The 17,625-nt window shown below is 40.2% G+C and overlaps 1 protein-coding gene across 2 annotated transcripts in view; it reads left to right on the forward strand.

Annotated features, from left to right (window-relative positions):
• The window catches only part of LOC126291880 (26S proteasome non-ATPase regulatory subunit 8), a 59,136-nt gene extending 45,634 nt beyond the window's left edge, over nt 1-13,502 (forward strand). The window contains exon 7 of one of the 2 annotated variants that reach the window (XM_049985604.1): nt 13,277-13,502. In XM_049985604.1, the coding sequence (XP_049841561.1) occupies nt 13,277-13,408 (132 nt within the window). In that variant the 3' untranslated portion in view covers nt 13,409-13,502. Of the gene's footprint in view, nt 1-13,273 lie in introns of both variants that reach the window. The other variant, XM_049985603.1, reaches the window with a different exon arrangement.
• The last annotated feature ends 4,123 nt before the right edge of the window (nt 13,503-17,625 follow it).

Consider the following 17,625-nt stretch of genomic DNA (forward strand, 5'->3'; position numbering starts at 1 on the left):
GGAGTTCAGGCAATAAAGGAACTCTTGGAAATGATCCAAACAATGAGGCCAAACAATGAGGCCAAACAATGAGTGTTATCAGCTTACTACGAAAATACTGTTGGTTTTGAAATAGCTGAGACAAGTGCTCGCTCCTCAAGTTACCATGAACAGGTTGGCTGCAATTTTTTGAACAAACTGATGTTGCCATAGCAAGCTGTTTGTCTGCCCTGTTGACCAATCTTTTGATGCACGATCTTGAGGGGAGAGAGCATATTTTAAAACAGTATTTTGGCAATATTTTGACGACACTTTTATAGTTAGCTCTCGTGGTTTGTATAGCCTGAGTTTAACATCTGAGCTCCTTATATGAAAACATGAAATTTATTATGGAGATGGAGAAAGATGGTTGTGTGCCATTTTTAGATGTCTTGGTTGATGTAAATGCAATGGCTTACTGAGACACTTCGTTTTTCGAAAGCCCATCCATAGGCCTGTATTTGCAAGCTATCAGTTGACACCATCTGGTGATGAGTGCTCTATAAAGATGTTAATCCACAGAGCCCATACCATGTTAGATGCTAATAGCCTGCAAATTGAACTGGAACACCTTCAAGCTAATAGTTACTATTAAAACCAGTCTTGATTACAAATTTATTCTGGTAACCGGTATCGACCACGCCTGTGGTCATCTTCAGATCTACAAGTCAAATACAGTCTGATCAGAGAAAATTATATAAAACTACAAAGGTATAAAACAATGAATTACCAAAATGCTGTAGGAGCAGGTGCCGCCTCCTGGTGGTAAATCACTGCTAGATAGTGCAGTGCATGTCTTACTTATATACTGGAGGCTCTGCCCACTTTTGACAGAATGTTGTCATCGCTAGCCATTGAATTAAAAGGCAAAGAACAACATAAAATTTCGTAATTTGACTTGTAGGTCTGAAGATGGCTACAGGTATGGTTGAAACTGGTAACCAGAATAAATAAATTTGTGATAAAGACTGTTCGGAATGATGGATATTTGTCTCGGCAAGTAAAGAGTGTGCTACAAACTACAGGTCTAGGAAGAGAATGAGGCCTTGAAAACAACTGCTTATCTACAATGTATATTGAAAATGTTTCAGTAAAAATAGGCATTATATGAAGAAGTTAAAGTAATCTTTCATCGTCCTTCCCAAGTCTGTGCTTTTGGGCTCTGTTAACAACTTAGGTGCACAAGAGAGGTGTGTACTGGCTTCCATGCAAATATGGCAAATTATAAAAGAGCAAACAACGCGCACTGTGCAGGACCACACTATGGAACATCAGTAGCGACTCACCTCCTCCAAGGCAATAAAACCACTGTCGCTGAGTACTACATTTCCACTGGTCATTTGGTGAACTACAATGAAACTTAAATTGTGGTTCATGCCAAACTTTTAGAGCTCTGTCATCAATGTATCATTGGAAAAAAAAAAACTGTCAGAAGCTCTTATCCATTGAGTCACTGGCTTCCAGCATCCTTTCATAGAAACACTTCATGCTCTCGTCGCCAATAGTGTTATGTGATTTTTAACATCTAAAACAAATAGATTTGACATAAACAGGGTGCACAGCGCAGTACACAGACTTGCAGCAGAAGCGCATGCATTCAAGCAGTGCTTGTGCAATGCCAACTGGATACAGCATGCATGTGCCGGCGTGATCTCCAATTCGGGAGCGAAGTGCCCTTTTGTCAATATTCACCTGAAGATGGACAGAAGACTGTGCCGAAATATTATGGCAACAAGTAGTAAACATGTCAGTTGACCTGAAATTTTGTCAAACCATGGTGCTCTTGTTTGAGGGGAGAAAATTTCCTCTGTGAATCCTGTGTAATATGGGTTCCATACTCAGGAGAAGTACTTGGGTACTGTTTGCATAAGGTTTTTTATAAGCTACCTCCTTCATGGGTGAAACTACACCTCTGAGAATTCTTCCAAGGAATCTGGAATCTCTTTCTTGAAATTAGTTTATATGGCCATTGCACTTCAAACTGCTTTGTATGCATACTTCAAGATATTTGATGGCTGTGATTGTTTCCAGTGGTTCTTTGGCAACCATAGAATCAAACAGTAAGGGTCTCTGTACCTTTTTTGTGTTAAGTATGCTACAATCATTTATGTTAAGGGTCAACAGCTAATTCCTGCACCAAGTAACTAGAAAAATACTCAAGTCATTCCCATTTTCAAAGAGAGTCAACAACAGTTTTGCAGAGCTGTTGGTCCATATTGCTAAATGAAATCTGTTGTATATTTTAGATCACATTCTGTGAATGCATATTATGTCCTATGATGCACGTACCTATCCAAGTTGTATTGTCCAGTACTTCCAAATTTCATAAATTTATACACAGTGTTTGGCAGTCTTAGAGACAAATGATTGATGTTGAATGCTCTGATAATTTGAATCCTGCTTCTTTTCAAACTTACATAAAAGTATTATTGTACTATCTTTCTTCACTTTCCAACTGATTCCCATAGTAAGTGATCCTATGATGAGCTAGTGATTACGGATTCCTTTCTTTAAGTTATTTACATTGAAAAGTTTGATTAACAAAGTTGAAAAGTTTAAGCGTGTTTGTAACATAACCCTCACTCGTAGGTTCTCTGAAAGTTTCAAAGGAATCTTCAGGCAAGGCATTTGGAACAATATCAGACGAATCCCTGTCATTACCACTCATCCAAAACACTAGTGTCTCCCAGTCTGTGGCTGGTAAATTGAAGTTTTCCCCTAATACTGTAACATGATCTGGAAATTTACACATGGCCTATGCATTCTGTCTAACTGGAACACAGGGATCATTCAGTAATGTAATTATTGTATTGTATTTGACCACTCAGGTCACAGAAACATTCATTTTTAGTTAACAAGTTATCACCAGACAGTTTGAATGTGTTTGATCTACCTTCACCAAATTGTTTTATATGTGGAATCTACTAACCTCATTAGATACAACAGTGTTACTACCACTTAAAAGTGAGACTTGTTCTGGGATCTTTCTGTAAAGCTCCTACAGTAAACTAATACTGACATTTTCTTCCTTCATTCTGTAGTGCCTAGTGGTACACTTACTAATCATAGACTGATACCCCCCTCCCCCTCTGAAAATAGTACAAAATACAGGGTGATTATAATGAAACTTACAGAACACTGTAAAAATAACACCACTGGTCAAAATGAGGTCGAATTGCAACGGAATATTATCGAAGAAGGGGAAAACGTACAGCAGAAGAAGAAGAAGAAATGTGGAAATTGATCAATAGATGACGCTGTATGTGTTAGAATACGTAAATGAAAACACCAGTCATGCGCACGACCCATTGCAGTTGGTATAAACATGCCGGGTACATGGCTTTTCCTCCTTTTGCATCTGCAGTGTTAGCCATGACTGTCTGAATGCAGGATTGCGCTCTGTTTGTAAAGCTTTATTAGAAGAATGATGACTGTGCACACATTGTTCTGCTGAAATTTTGGGCACTGAAGGGTTTGAAAAAATGGCTTTGGTCTGATGACTGGAGAAAATGATTCGAAAAGACAGGTTCTTTTAGTATGCAACCTAGCAGGCAGAGGAAACTAATTGATTCAATGTCAGTGGAAGCAGTAGCCATAGCAATGCAGGAGGAGACGAGTGGTGGTGTGCAAATGTGTAGTGCATGGAGAATTGCTTGAACATTGAACATACCCGTGAGCATGGTACATAAAAATCCTACAAAAATCCTTCTTTGCTATCCATTCAAAATTAACCATGTGCAGAAGTTGCTTCCTGTTGACCTGCCAGCAAGACATGCCTTTGCTTTAGAATTTCTTGCTGGCATGAAAGTGGGCAATGATTGGCTGTGGAAGATTTTGTGAACAGACGAAGCCCACTTAAATCTGACAGGCTGTGTCAATATGCAGAATTGTCGCAAATGAACCAGGACCACTTCATTCTGGAAAGGTCATGGTGTGGTGCGGATTTACAGCATCATTTATCATAGGGCCATATTCCTTTGAAGAGACAGGTGCTTCCGGTACTGTTACCTGTTCCGCCACTGGTAACTGATGTGTCTAATGTGGAACCACGTCATTCCAGCTCTCCAACAGCGTGGATGTGTGGATGGGATCATTTTTATGCGAGATGGTCCACCTTCGAACATTGAAAATCCAGTTAAGCAGCTGCTGGCGCCATTTAGGAAATGCTAGAATTATCAACCGCCATTTCCCAACATCCTGGCTGTCCCGATCACCTAATCTTAATCTGTGGGGTTACCTGAAAGATGTGTTCAGTGTTCTGATGGCAAACTTAGCTGCATTGATGGCACGCATTGCACAACACATTCTGAACGTGACCCCAGAAACACTTCAATGAGTTGTGGAACATGCTGTTTCTCGATTTAGACTTTCTGCAGAAAACTGTGGACAGCATATTGAACACATTTTGCGTCAGTTGCATGGAAATTAATAATCCATTTGATTTTGATTGATGCTTTTTTATGCGGTTTTTGACCTCAGGATAATTAAAAACAGATTGTTCCCATCCGATGTGATATTACCATGTCATGGTGGATGGGCTTTACAACTAACAATATCACACCTTACACCCATGCACACTGAGTAGTACAGTTTAACGTCAAGCGTACACCTTAGGCATTGTTGTAGGATTCATTTGTCATTTGTAGTTGACTACTATGAAATTTTGATGCTTACAGTGCCATCTGTTGCTACATTTTGTAACTATTTATTTTTCTTCTGCAATATGTTTTCCCCCTTCTCTGATAATATTCAGTTGCAACTTGACGTCATTCTGACCAGTGGTGTTATTTCTACAGTGGTTTGAAAGTTTAATTATAATCGCCTTGTACATCAGGCCTTCGGTGAGTTTTCTCTAGCCTAAAAAATCCCCAGGTGCACACCACACATACTGTACTTCAAAAAGTCACACTTTGAATTATGTGCAGTTACAGTTTCTTAAAATATGTTACTCCAGTTGGCTTCTGATTTTGAGTCACTTGAACAAGTTGGTTTGTCGCCTATTCAGTGGAGGTGATTAGGGAAAGTGTTGAAAGTGCTTCTTTCGGTAGATGTTAAGTGTTGTCTAACATGACCAATCAGTGTTGAAACCATGGTTAAGGTTTAATAAACCTGTATTTTGCAACTGTTTGGCCGTTACTTCCATTCCACTGCAGCACTTTGGATGTCCAGCAGTGTCCTACAGAAGTTCTAATTAATTAGATGTAGTGTATTGTTCTTAGTTGTTAGCAATAGATTTCTAAATTCGTTCACTCATTTTGTAGCACTACAAACATGAGGTGTTCCATAATTGTATCAGTGAGACACATGTATCTGATAGTGTTAACAATCTTAGTACAATGGAGGAAGGTGTTGCAGGTTATTAGTTTCTGTTGGCTGCATTCTCAACTTCGGCTACTTGCATAGAGCGCTTCTGAATGTTAAAAAGCGGAAGGGAGAATGGCAGGCAGGTGCAGAGTATGTTGATTTGGGCTGTGTTGGTGGTGTAACTGTTAAGGCTGTCCACTTACAAAGTGTGTTTGGTAGCATTTGTGACAGTGTAAATAAAATAAAGCTGTGCTCAACCTGAAGTTTGGATTGAATGTTGTTGCAGTACTTTACTTGGCATGGTGCTGTGTCCTTGATAGCCTTCCAGCTCTGAACCAACTTTCACAGCCAGTTACGGGGGAGGGGGAGGGGGTTGGGGTGGGGGGGGGGGGGGTTGGGAAGCTACAGTTCAACATTCACCCTTAAACATGTTGCTACTGAAGTTGGAATATTTTCTCATTTTTAGAGGTGGAAGAAGTACAGAAAAAAAATGTTGTACTAATGGGGGATCGAATGCAAAACATTTAGCTTTGTGGTATTAAACTTAACCCACATTTCTTCATAAAGCTATCTGTCTGTCTGTATGGATTAACCCACTAGCCACTCAGGCACATTTGCATACAATTCATTAAGAAGTTTTTTTTTCAGGATTGCATACAGAATATTCTCAAATCTTCTACTGATATTTCAGCCGACAACCTATCAGCCATTCTCAAAGTGAGTCACTTGCAAGATTTTTAAAGCACTTAACACTGTGGAGTAAACACATGTGTCAAAGGTAACACTGTTAATAACGAGTGTCAGTCATAGATAAAATTTCATGCCTCCAACAGTAAGACAAAGCAAGTGCAGAGTCAGCAAATCCTTAGTGCTTATGAAATATTTGGTTGCTCATTATGGATGTTATATGTTGAAATGCCAGGCAGTGAAGACTTAGAACAATATTTCCATTGGGAGCACAGATGTGAAACGAGGGTTTTTCGTGATGTGTCGAGTTGAAAACCTGCATCTCAGTTGAGCAGGTTGTCTGCTAATTCTATTTCCATAGCCTTTCTAACATATGTGGGAAATATTTCTTCAAAAGTTAGAAAAATAATGAAGAATAAACTGGATGTCATCTTCCTTCCACCACCCATGACAACAGCTCTTCTGGAATTTGCTTTTACAAAAGGCGGGTATTTATGAAATTCCTAGAGTGCGAGGTAAACAGTACGTTGAGCAGACAATAGGCACTCCAAAAGAACATTGCGTAGAACACCAGTGATACACTCGCTTCTACAGCCCAACAAATCTGCAGTGGCAGATCTTTGTATTTCCACAGACCATTATGTCGATTACAGTAAAGTTAAAGTACTGGCCTGAGCCGTATCCTGCTGGGATTCAGTGATCGAGGAAGCTGTGGAGATAAAGTAAGCGGACAACCTGCTCAACTAAGACAAGGTTTTGCAGCTCAAAACAAAATGTTTCACCCCTCATTTCTTGCCTGCGCTCTCTAAGGAAATATTGATCTAGGTCTTCTACCTAATGTTGCAACTTATGCCATCCATAATACCGAACCAAGGACTTCATCAGCAATGTGGATTTGCAGACCCTGTGCTTGCTTGCTGGGCCTTCTTCCCCCCCCCCCCCCCAACCCCCTCCCCCCCCCCACCCCTCTTAGAGGCGTAAAGTTTATCTATGACTGATGCCGTTACCAACAGACTTATCTTTGACGCACGTGCATTTACTCCGCAATGCAAAGTGCTTTAAAAATCTTGCAACTGACTCACCTTGAGAAGGGCTAAAAGGTTGCCAGCTGAAACATCAGTAGACACGTTATTATCATGGGTGCACTCACAAAAAATGGTGGAACATTAATAATATAATGTAATTAGATACATAAAAAATCTACTCACCAGACTGTGGCAGGAGGAAACATATACAAACATTTCAGAGCCTTTGGCTCCGTCAGGCAGAAGGGTTGAAGGGGGAAGAAAGAGGGATGAAGAAAAAGGACTGGCGAGGTTCATGAAATGAGAGTTGGAAAAGTCACACACAACCCCAATTAAGTGGTGACTTATCCGATGAGAAGAAAAGGAAAGTCAGCAACCACTTTCAGCAACATGGTCCTCTGTGAGACCTGCAGGAAGAAACAGTTGCCTGCATCTACCCATCCCCACCCCTGGACATGATTGATATACCCACTGTTGCCACCTGCTGTCTGTAAGTGGCTTTTGCACGTCGACATCGAACGTAGGTGGCGGTCACATTAACGTGACTGGACCATGTATAACAAAAATTAAAGTGATGATGTTACTGAGGGTCATTGTTTTAGCTATGTAACTGTAGCTTGAAAGAAGAGCTGATGAAATAGTGCTCACATTCACCCAGCAACTATACTCACACTGACATTGAGATAAAATTTGGGCACAACAAATTAAAAGAAGGTGTAAGTTGAGACGCATGACAACAGGCTATAATTGTCAATGTTGTTTGTATTTAACAACATTACATCAATTCGCCCACACCCGTAGGCTTGAGTGTAACAAGCAGATGAACTAATAGACTCATTACAGTTCATAATGAGTTGTAATGAATGTAAAGAGAAAAGAAGGGTAAGGTGTATCAGTTAACAAGATGGGCATCATTCAAATAAATTTCTATCTTGGTAATTATGAGAGTAAGCAGGTAACTCAGGTGAATTTATTCACAATTAAATCGTTTGTAACTTAAATAAGGAATGATGTGGAATGCCACTGCATTTTCTTTGTTTGTTGCACTGGTCTGTGGGACCACCACAATTGCGATGTTTGTGACACGGATGCTTAACCGAGATACCTTGCACAATTGGCCATGGCACTGGAATCGGCATGGCTCCACATCCCTGTTGGCACCTTCCACAACCTCACTCGTGTCTCTTCCTTCATCTCGCAGCAGGCCCTGCTGCAAAAGGTGGTTATTCAGGCTTACGACATGTGGTCACGTTAATTTGACTGGTCAGTATCCGGGATTGTACTCAGTCACTGTGGTAACACTCTGTGAATCTCAGGTGTGCACCACACTTTCTCCATAGACAACATGGAAAATAGACAGCTAAAAAGAAATAATTCTGAATGCTCGTGAATACTTGCTGGGCCCATTAGCGCCACTGTGTTTTGGGATGTGAGGGTACAAGATTTTTGCACATGCTTTGTAGCCAAGTTTTTGGATTCATTGATTGGGGGTAAATTCTCGTACCAGTTTTGAATTAGTGCCACCACAGATGAAGGGTGCACCTTCACCTTATCTTTTTTTAAACTTCATGCCAGATCAAAACCACGTGCCAGGCTGAGACTTGAACTCGAGATCTTTGCCTTTCGCAGGCAAGTGCTCTACCATCTGAGCTATCCAAGCACGACTCACAACCTGTCCTTACAACTTTACTTCTGCCAGTACCTCGTCCCCTACCTTCCAAACTTCACAGAAGCTCTCCTGTGAAACTTGCAGGACTAGCACTCCTGGCAGAAAGGATATTGCTTACAGACCAGCTAAATCCATATGCTTTCCTGTCTCGTGCAATTACTTTTTAAGTCGGGCATCAATGTTTCCTCTAATGCCTCAATTTTACCACTCCTATATTGTGTCACAGTTCAATCACATTTCTGGCTCAGGTCACTAACTCCAGGTGGACTGTCCTATGAATGAGGGACTGATGACTTTGCTGTTCAGTGCCTTAACCCCCAACTAACTATTCTTCTTTGCACACACTAGCTGTAAGTTCAGGGATAAGGATCTGATGCATTTGAATTTGAAATAAGCATCATGTCTTGCCCTGTACTAGAAGTTGAACACTTACTTTGTTGGATACCTGGATTTCTGAACAGTTGAGGGTTTCAGAGTTCAGGTCCTCCACAATACAAATTTATGTGCCATTAATTGATGTCAAACGGGTAAAGCCATTTCCGCTGCTTCTAGGAGCATAGTACTGATAATTGTTGAAGGCTACTGCTGTTACCACTTTCAGCAGTGAACCAGATACTCAAAATATTTAAAATTTCTAAATGTACCTTCATACTTGATTGTCCCACCAGGCTCAAATAAGTGTATTTTAGAAACAAAAAGAATAGGACAGTGAAGAATAGATATCAGATCAGAAATTTTGAAATGTAATGCTATAAGAAATCCTGTTCAGATGATGAAAAAAGCTGCAATTCCATGTTTATATTTTCTTTTACCACTACAGTGTCAATATGGTTATGCGAGCATCGCAGAAGGCAGACAATAGAATAGACACCTAAATGCATGAAAAGCATTCTGTCTATTATTGGGAGAAAGTAGAGGGTCTACATCATCAAGATGTCAAAAAATCCATCTTTTTTTAATTTCATAAGGACAGGAATTTAAAGAGTTAGTGTCATTTAGGTACTCTGCGTATAGTAACTATAAAATACTTTGCTGAATTTGATAGGGATATCAGTGAGCTCTATTTCTAAAATATGAATGTTGACTTCAAACCAAGTGAGTAATTGTGGGTTATGAGCATGCAAAAATAAGAAAAACTTCAAAGGACACCGTCGGTAATGCTGGAATACAATACGGTGTTGGCCCACCCTTAGCCTTGATGACAGCTTCCATTCCGCAGGCATATGTTCAGTCAGGTGCTGGAAGGTTTCATGGGGAATGGCACTCCATTCTTCATGGAGTGCTGCACTGAGGAGAGGTATTCATGTGAGTTTGTGAGGCCTGGCACGAAGTCGGCATTCCAAACATCCCAAATGTGTTCTGTAGCATTCAGGTCAGGTCTCTGTGCAGGCCAGTCCATTACAGGTATGTTATTGTCATGTAACCACTCCGCCACAGGTCGTACATTATGAACAAGTGCTCGATAGTGTTGAAAGATGCAGTCACCATCCCTGAATTGCTCTTCAACAGTGGGAAGCAAGAAGGTGCTTTAAACACCAATGTAGGCCTGTACTGTGACAATACCACACAACAAGGTGTGCAAGCCCCCTCCATGACAAACTTGACCACAGCATAACACCACTGCCACCGAATTTTACTGTTGGCACTACACACACTAGCAGATGATCGTTTATGGGGCATTTGCCATACCCACACCCTGCCATCAGATCGCCACATTTTGTACCGTGATTCGTCACTCCACACAACATTTTTCCACTGTTCAGTCGTCCAGTGATAATGCTCCTTACAACAAGCGAGGCATCGTTTGGCATTTACCAGCATGACCATGAAATCCAGGTTTTCTCACCTCTCGTGTAACTGTCATAGTACTTGCAGATCCTGATGCAGTTTGAAATTCCTTTGTGATGGTCTGTATAGATGTCGGCCTATTACACATTACAACCCTCTTCAACTGTCGGCAATCTCTGTCAGTCAACAGACGAGATCGGCCTGTATGCTTTTGTGCTGTATGTGTCCCTTCACGTTTCCACTTCACTATCACACTGGAAACAGTGGAAATATCACATACAGATATATGACACAAGTGACACCAAGTCACCTGACCATCTTCAAACTCCACAAGTTCTGCAGAGCACCCCATTCTGCTCTCTCAAGATGCCTAATGACTACCGAGGTGTCTGATATGGAGTACCTGGCAGTAGGTGGCAGCACAATGCTCCTGATACGAAAAAAGTATATTTTTGGGGGTGTCCAGATACTATTGATCACATAGTGTATTAGATCTTGTTCAGGCGTAGATTCTGATCAGAGCTACTAACGAATATTGTGTGTAGGTGTAAATAAGCTATGTTCTTTGTCATGCTAATACAGAAGTCAGATTTTAAACTAGTACCACAGTATGCAGTGCCTTCAGTTATACAGAATGTTAAAATAACTGGTTTGACGTATCCTAAACAAAAATAATGAAAAATGTGATGCTATACAATGATGCAAGGGGAGAGAATTTTAATGATTTTATCTTTGTAGGAGAGCAGATAATCTTGATGTCGAGTGTCCCTAATGCCTGCGCGCGCTCTCTCTCTCTCTCTCTCTCTCTCTCTCTCTCTCTCTCTCTCTCTCTCTCTCTCTCACACGCACACGCACGCACAGCACAGCACAGTTCCTTCTTTTGCTGAGGAAACGAGTGTTAAAAGTAATCCAGTTAGACTGGGACAGAATCATCTTAAAGAATTAAGTGATTTTCTGCAAGCTAATTATGACTTCAATTGGAAAGAAAATAGTATATTAATTTGATATGCCAAATTGTATTATATTATCAGGATCAGAATAACGAGGTGACAGGTTTACAGGACAGTAATCAATCAGAGCTTGAATTTGGTCACATGTTCTGTCCTGTGCACAGTTGTTGCATCAGTGTGGTCAGTAACAGATTTATTGATTTGATCTGTTCTTAGATTCTCTAGAATGTGACATTTATTGTAAAATTGTTTAGTAAAATAAATTACTTGTTTGGGAAACAAACAAGTCAACATATTGACATGTTCTGCATATTTTCACTCTCTCCTAATCTAATATTTTGGCGTGAGTAGTCACTAATGGAGACTGTGTTGATTGTACATCTAGCAGTGAGGATAATACGAGGAGTTTTCAATTTGAAATGCAATACTTTTTTCTCAGCTAATTTTGATTGGAAAAATGCAAAATTTCTAGTGGTGCATTGTGGGACATTCCAACTTCAGTCCCTCTAGTTTCATGAAGTTCAGATACATGCACGCTGCATACATAGCCTTCAAAATGCCGTCTGTAATGGAGGTGCAGTCCAAGCATAGAGCTCTTCATTGAGTTTACTTTGATAGAAAAGCAGAGCATCACAGATATCTGTAGGCACTTGCAGAATGTCTAGAGACCTAAATCTAGGTGAGTCATTGGATGAGGTGTCTTTCATCATCACAAAAACATCGGGCAGACCTGTCCAATCTCTTGTGCACTGCCTGACCGTCCACAACTGTGACTCCTGCAATGCAGGAACGTGCAGACACTCACCATTTGAGGTGATCGATGAATCACAATCTGACATCTCACTGCTCAACAGGATGTGTCTGTTCATAGTGCTGACCCACTCATTTACCAGTTGAGGCACTCAAAGGTGTGTGCCCACTTGTTTCCTTGCCTTCCGGCCAAATGAAGGATGCACTCTGCGGGAAGCAGCATATGGATGATGGGGAAGTTCCTGATGCATCAAGACATCGGTTCTGATGTCAAGCAGTGGAGTGGTACCATGCAGGTGTACAGGCCACCTATCTGTCACATTGAGCAGAAATTGTTAGAAATATGGATTTTGTAGCCAAAGGAGTGGAGAATAATATGGTGTATTGGAATCCTGAATAAATCCAACCAGCTTTCAGAAAAAAGTGTTGCATTACTTATTGAACATCCCTCTTATATGATGTTCACCTAGTCAGCATTAAGTGCCACATCAGAGTTGGACATTGTAATTGCACTTTCATGATATAACTAATTTATTTCAGTTTGGGAGGACTAGTAATGCCCATAAGACTTTCCTTTTTCACTGTCAAAGCTGTCCGTGTCTCAGCAGAACAAGAGAAAATTTGAAATCTAATTGGAAGTCATTGTTCATGGCTAGTTCCCTTTCTTTTAGACAAATATGTTACTGAGTAGTTGTGGTGTGGATGGTATAGTAGACATATTACTTTGTTGTTAAATCTGATTTGCATGTAACACAAGTAGTCACAAAACACATGCCCATTGTCACAATGTAGAGTTCTGTAAATTGCTTGCATGCAGCCATGTGCAAATTATGCATTCAAAATGTGCCTGTGAGCCCCCAAAATTGCGCTGTTTGGAAATTGTATTACCACACCCAGACAAGACTCATATATTAAGTTGATTTATTATGTATGTTATGTATGACACACACACACACACACACACACACACACACACACACACACACACGTAATTTTGACACTTTTATTATTTTCCCCTTTTGTGTTCCAATGCATTTGTTTTGTTTGTAAACAGTAATTTATTCATTTTTAATATGTTTCAGAAGAATTGGACTCTTAATCCAGATAATTACTACTACTTTGGTACTGAGGAGAAGAAGAGTGAAGACCCTCTTCCATCAATAGAACTTTCAGAGCAAGTGATAGATTATGCAAGGGAACTTGAAATGATTGTATGAGTGAACAAACTTTTGTGGAAAATTAAAGCTTTATTTAATTTTACTCATCTGTTGAAAACTTTTGTAAATAACAAAGTAAAAAGTTTAATAGTCATTTTGCATTGTCTTAATGAATTGAATCCAACAATCACTTGTTGACAGTAAGTATACTGTACATTGACAACAGTTCATTCATTGTGATGTCTATTTTGCCGGATGGATATCTAAGGTGGTCGCCTGTGTTAACACTTACATGTTCTGATCACAAACAAACTGTACAGCAGTAACAATACTGGTCAATATGCTAATGTCTTTAATGCTGTGAGAAGGAACTCGTCACACACTGACTCAGTAGTCTTGTCAAGGTGTTTCATAGTGGTGCCAAAATTATTAGCAAATGGAAGCAGGGCTTCTAAATAGAGCAATAAGATGCGTGTTACAAAAAATTGAGCTGTATGGTGCTCCCATGGCAAGATAGTGCTTCCTCTACTGAACACACACAAAAAATGGAGTGGCAATTGTTAGTTAAAAAGTAACACACAAATCCCTTCCAAAATGAATCATTCTGCAGGGTGTGTGTGATATATATATATATAACAAAGATTCCAAGACTTACCAAGCGGGGAAAGCGCCGGTAGATAGGCACAATGAATAAAACACACACACAGAGAATTTCGAGCTTTCGCAACCGGCGGCTGCTTCGTCAGGAAAGGGGGAAGGAAAAGGAAAGATGAAAGGATGTGGGTTTTAAGGGAGAGGGTAAGGAGTCATTCCAATCCCGGGAGCGGAAAGACTTACCTTAGGGGGAAAAAAGGATAGGTATATACGCGCGCGCACACGCTCGCACACACAGGGGTGGGTGTGTGTGTGTCCTTTTTTCCCCCTAAGGTAAGTCTTTCTGCTCCCAGGACTGGAATGACTCCTTACCATCTCCCTTAAAACCCACATCCTTTCATCTTTCCTTTTCCTTCCCCCTTTCCTGATGAAGCAGCCGTCGGTTGCGAAAGCTCGAAATTTTGTGTGTGTGTGTGTGTGTGTGTGTGTGTGTGTGTGTGTGTGTTTGTTTTATTCATTGTGCCTATCTACTGGCGCTTTCCCGCTTGGTAAGTCTTGGAATCTTTGTTTTTAATATATTTTTCCCATGTAGAAATAAATGTGCTACTCTTGGACTCACCTGAACTCTTTCCTATCACAGTACTCTCACCTACTTAGCCATCTAGGCACTACTCGTGTTCTGCCTTCATAGTGTTACTTTAACCAGCCCCTCATCTGTCCTCCAAAAGTAATGTGTTCTAGTCCTAATTCAGCAGACATTTTCATGAGACTTAAGTACAAGCAGGTGCAGTAATAATTGCTCACAGGAATTCACTTATGTTCTAATATATGCCACCAAATGAGCCCGTTGGGGAAAAATCAGCCATCTCATTAACCAGTGTTTTATCCTAATGAACAATTTTATATGGTGGGCAAGATATACTTAGAATAGCCACAGTGTTGTCCATGGCCACTGATTTGTTGATCTGCTTTCCTGTAATTGTTGACTTTCCAATATGAACTTGCAGATGACTTCTACGCTGCTTTTTGACTTAAATACGATACAGAGGTGGTGTCAAAAAGCACGATTATTGTAACCTTTATCACCACGAATAGTATAACCACTTTAACAGTAATAAAGTATACAGAATTAAGTTCTGGCTGCTGTCCCTTTGCTGTTATATACCATCACTCATTCCATGTTCTTGAACAATGTTCTTCCCAATGCGGAATACAAAAAGAAAAAAGTGAACAAAGTTTATAATAGTGTGTAGGCAATTCAAATACAAAGGGTTGCAGCAGTTATTAACTTCAGCACGTAGGCTGTAAATATCTGATGCTCACTACATATCTTCTTGTCACAGATTTTTCAAAGTCTGAGAAGGTGGGAATGTGAAAGTTCCTCACCCTAAAAGGTGATTCCAATGCTTGACTGATACTGTTGGCACACTGGTACCTGTTTCACAGAAACACAGTTAAAGTTTGGACTCTTAACTGCAGAATACTTTTGTTTATGGGGCTATTTAAAGTTTTTTTGTTTTTCATTCAAATAAAGGAATATGACTGCACAACACACAAATGTTTGAAAAGGGGCATCAAACACCAACACCTAAAAGTAAGTTGAGATTCTTAACTAGAAAACAATCTGTAACTGCCATGCCAAGAACTTGGCACCCTGCCCTCTTAGGCAATAAATTGCATCTGCCAGTGCTTCCTGCTACACACAATTAAAGAAAACATAACATGTTAATATTTATACCTGCAAAATTTTCTACGCATTGCACTGTAAATTCATTTCGATATAAAAGATTTATTTGAAGCAGTGAGGGTACTAGCATCCTCAGTATGGTACACGTCTATTAAATTGTTGCAGGATTTTTCTTCTAGTTCTCACCACTGACTTTCTGTACAGCACATGCAATTTCTTGCAGAGGGGAAAAATATTGGTTTTATGCTGCATGAATAAAACAAGCCAGTAGCGTTTACTTCTGCCAAATCTCTTAATGTGAAGCATACTTGTGAAGGTAATAAAGGCAATCAGTTAACCCCACAAGGCTGCATGACCGGGGGGAAAAAAATATTTTTACAAACTGAATGATTCAACACCCCCCCCCCCCCCCCCCCAAATCTCCAGAGAACATTTGAAGTTTAACATAGGGTGGGAACGTGTTAAGGTAGCAAACACTAGCACAATGTCATTTGATCACAATCATTTCTGTGTTAAGAGTTCTGTTACCTGAAATTTTACACGTTCAGTTAATTTGAGGTCCACAAATCCAAAATAATTTTAGAGCACGTCTACAATTGTTTAACATATGTCGGGAAACACACAGAAGCTACATTAAAGCTAAACCATTTGCAGCTGAGGCATGTAGCACTCCCCCCCCCCCCCCCAATATACATATTTCGTGCATTTGTTAAAGGCATGAGAAGTGGTGGTGACATCAATGCTGAATTTCCCAAAACAAGTCATCAGCATACTATACTCTAATTAAAATTACTTCTTGATTCACAGATGGCAAATTTCCAGCATGCTGCCAGCCATTCTTCACAAGGTGCTGTATATAGTTAACAAAACAGGCAACATAGCAATATGTGGAACTCTAGAGAGAACTAGAATTGGATAGCTGCTGGTCCCTGCCACTCTACTTGCTGAAATGTCAGTAACCTGAGTACAATCAAGTGTACTAGGACACAGGAAGGACAATCGAGTTATGGGTACACTCCAAACCATGAAATTACAAACTACTAATACAAGAAATACACATTGCTCGTCTATGCAAAACACTTAAAATTTGCCCTTAGAACGAGAAGAAAGAATTTGCCATTAGACGTATCCCTCACAATGTGAAACCAGATGAAAATGCTACTAAATTTTGTATACTCATTTCACTGTCATGAAAGAGCATTTTCAACTTTTAATACAATAAAGGACAGCAGCTATTTTTTCTAGCACGAGTTTCTTAGTAGATACCTTAGGGGTTGCGAAGCAACTCAAATCGCTTGATACGGGTAAGTCTTCAGGTCCAGATTGTATACCGATTAGGTTCCTTTCAGATTACACTGATACTCTAGCTCCCTACTTAGCACTCATATACAACCGCTCGCTCACCGATAGATCTGTACCTACAGATTGGAAAATTGCGCAGGTTGCACCAGTGTTCAAGAAGGGTAGTAGGAGTAATCCATTTAACTACAGACCTATATCATTGACGTCTGTCTGCAGTAGGGTTTTGGAGCATATACTGTATTCAAACATTATGAATCACCTCGAAGGGAACGATCTATTGACACGTAATCAGCATGGCTTCAGAAAACATTGCTCTTGTGCAACGCAGCTAGCTCTTTATTTGCACGAAGTAATGGCCACTATCGACAGGAGATCTCAAGTTGATTCCGTATTTCTAGATTTCCGGAAAGCTTTTGACACCGTTCCTCATAAGCGACTTCTAATCAAGCTGCGGAGCTATGGGGTATCGTCTCAGTTGTGCGACTGGATTCGTGATTTCCTATCAGGAATGTCGCAGTTCGTAGTAATAGACGGCAAATCATCGATTAAAACTGAAGTGATATCAGGTGTTCCCCAGAGAAGAGTCCTGGGACCTCTACTATTCCTGATCTATATAAATGACCTGGGTGACAATCTGAGCAGTTCTCTTAGACTGTTCGCAGATGATGCTGTAATTTACCGTCTAGTAAGGTCA

This window comes from Schistocerca gregaria, chromosome 9, assembly GCF_023897955.1.
Source record: "Schistocerca gregaria isolate iqSchGreg1 chromosome 9, iqSchGreg1.2, whole genome shotgun sequence".
Taxonomy (NCBI): domain Eukaryota; kingdom Metazoa; phylum Arthropoda; class Insecta; order Orthoptera; family Acrididae; genus Schistocerca; species Schistocerca gregaria.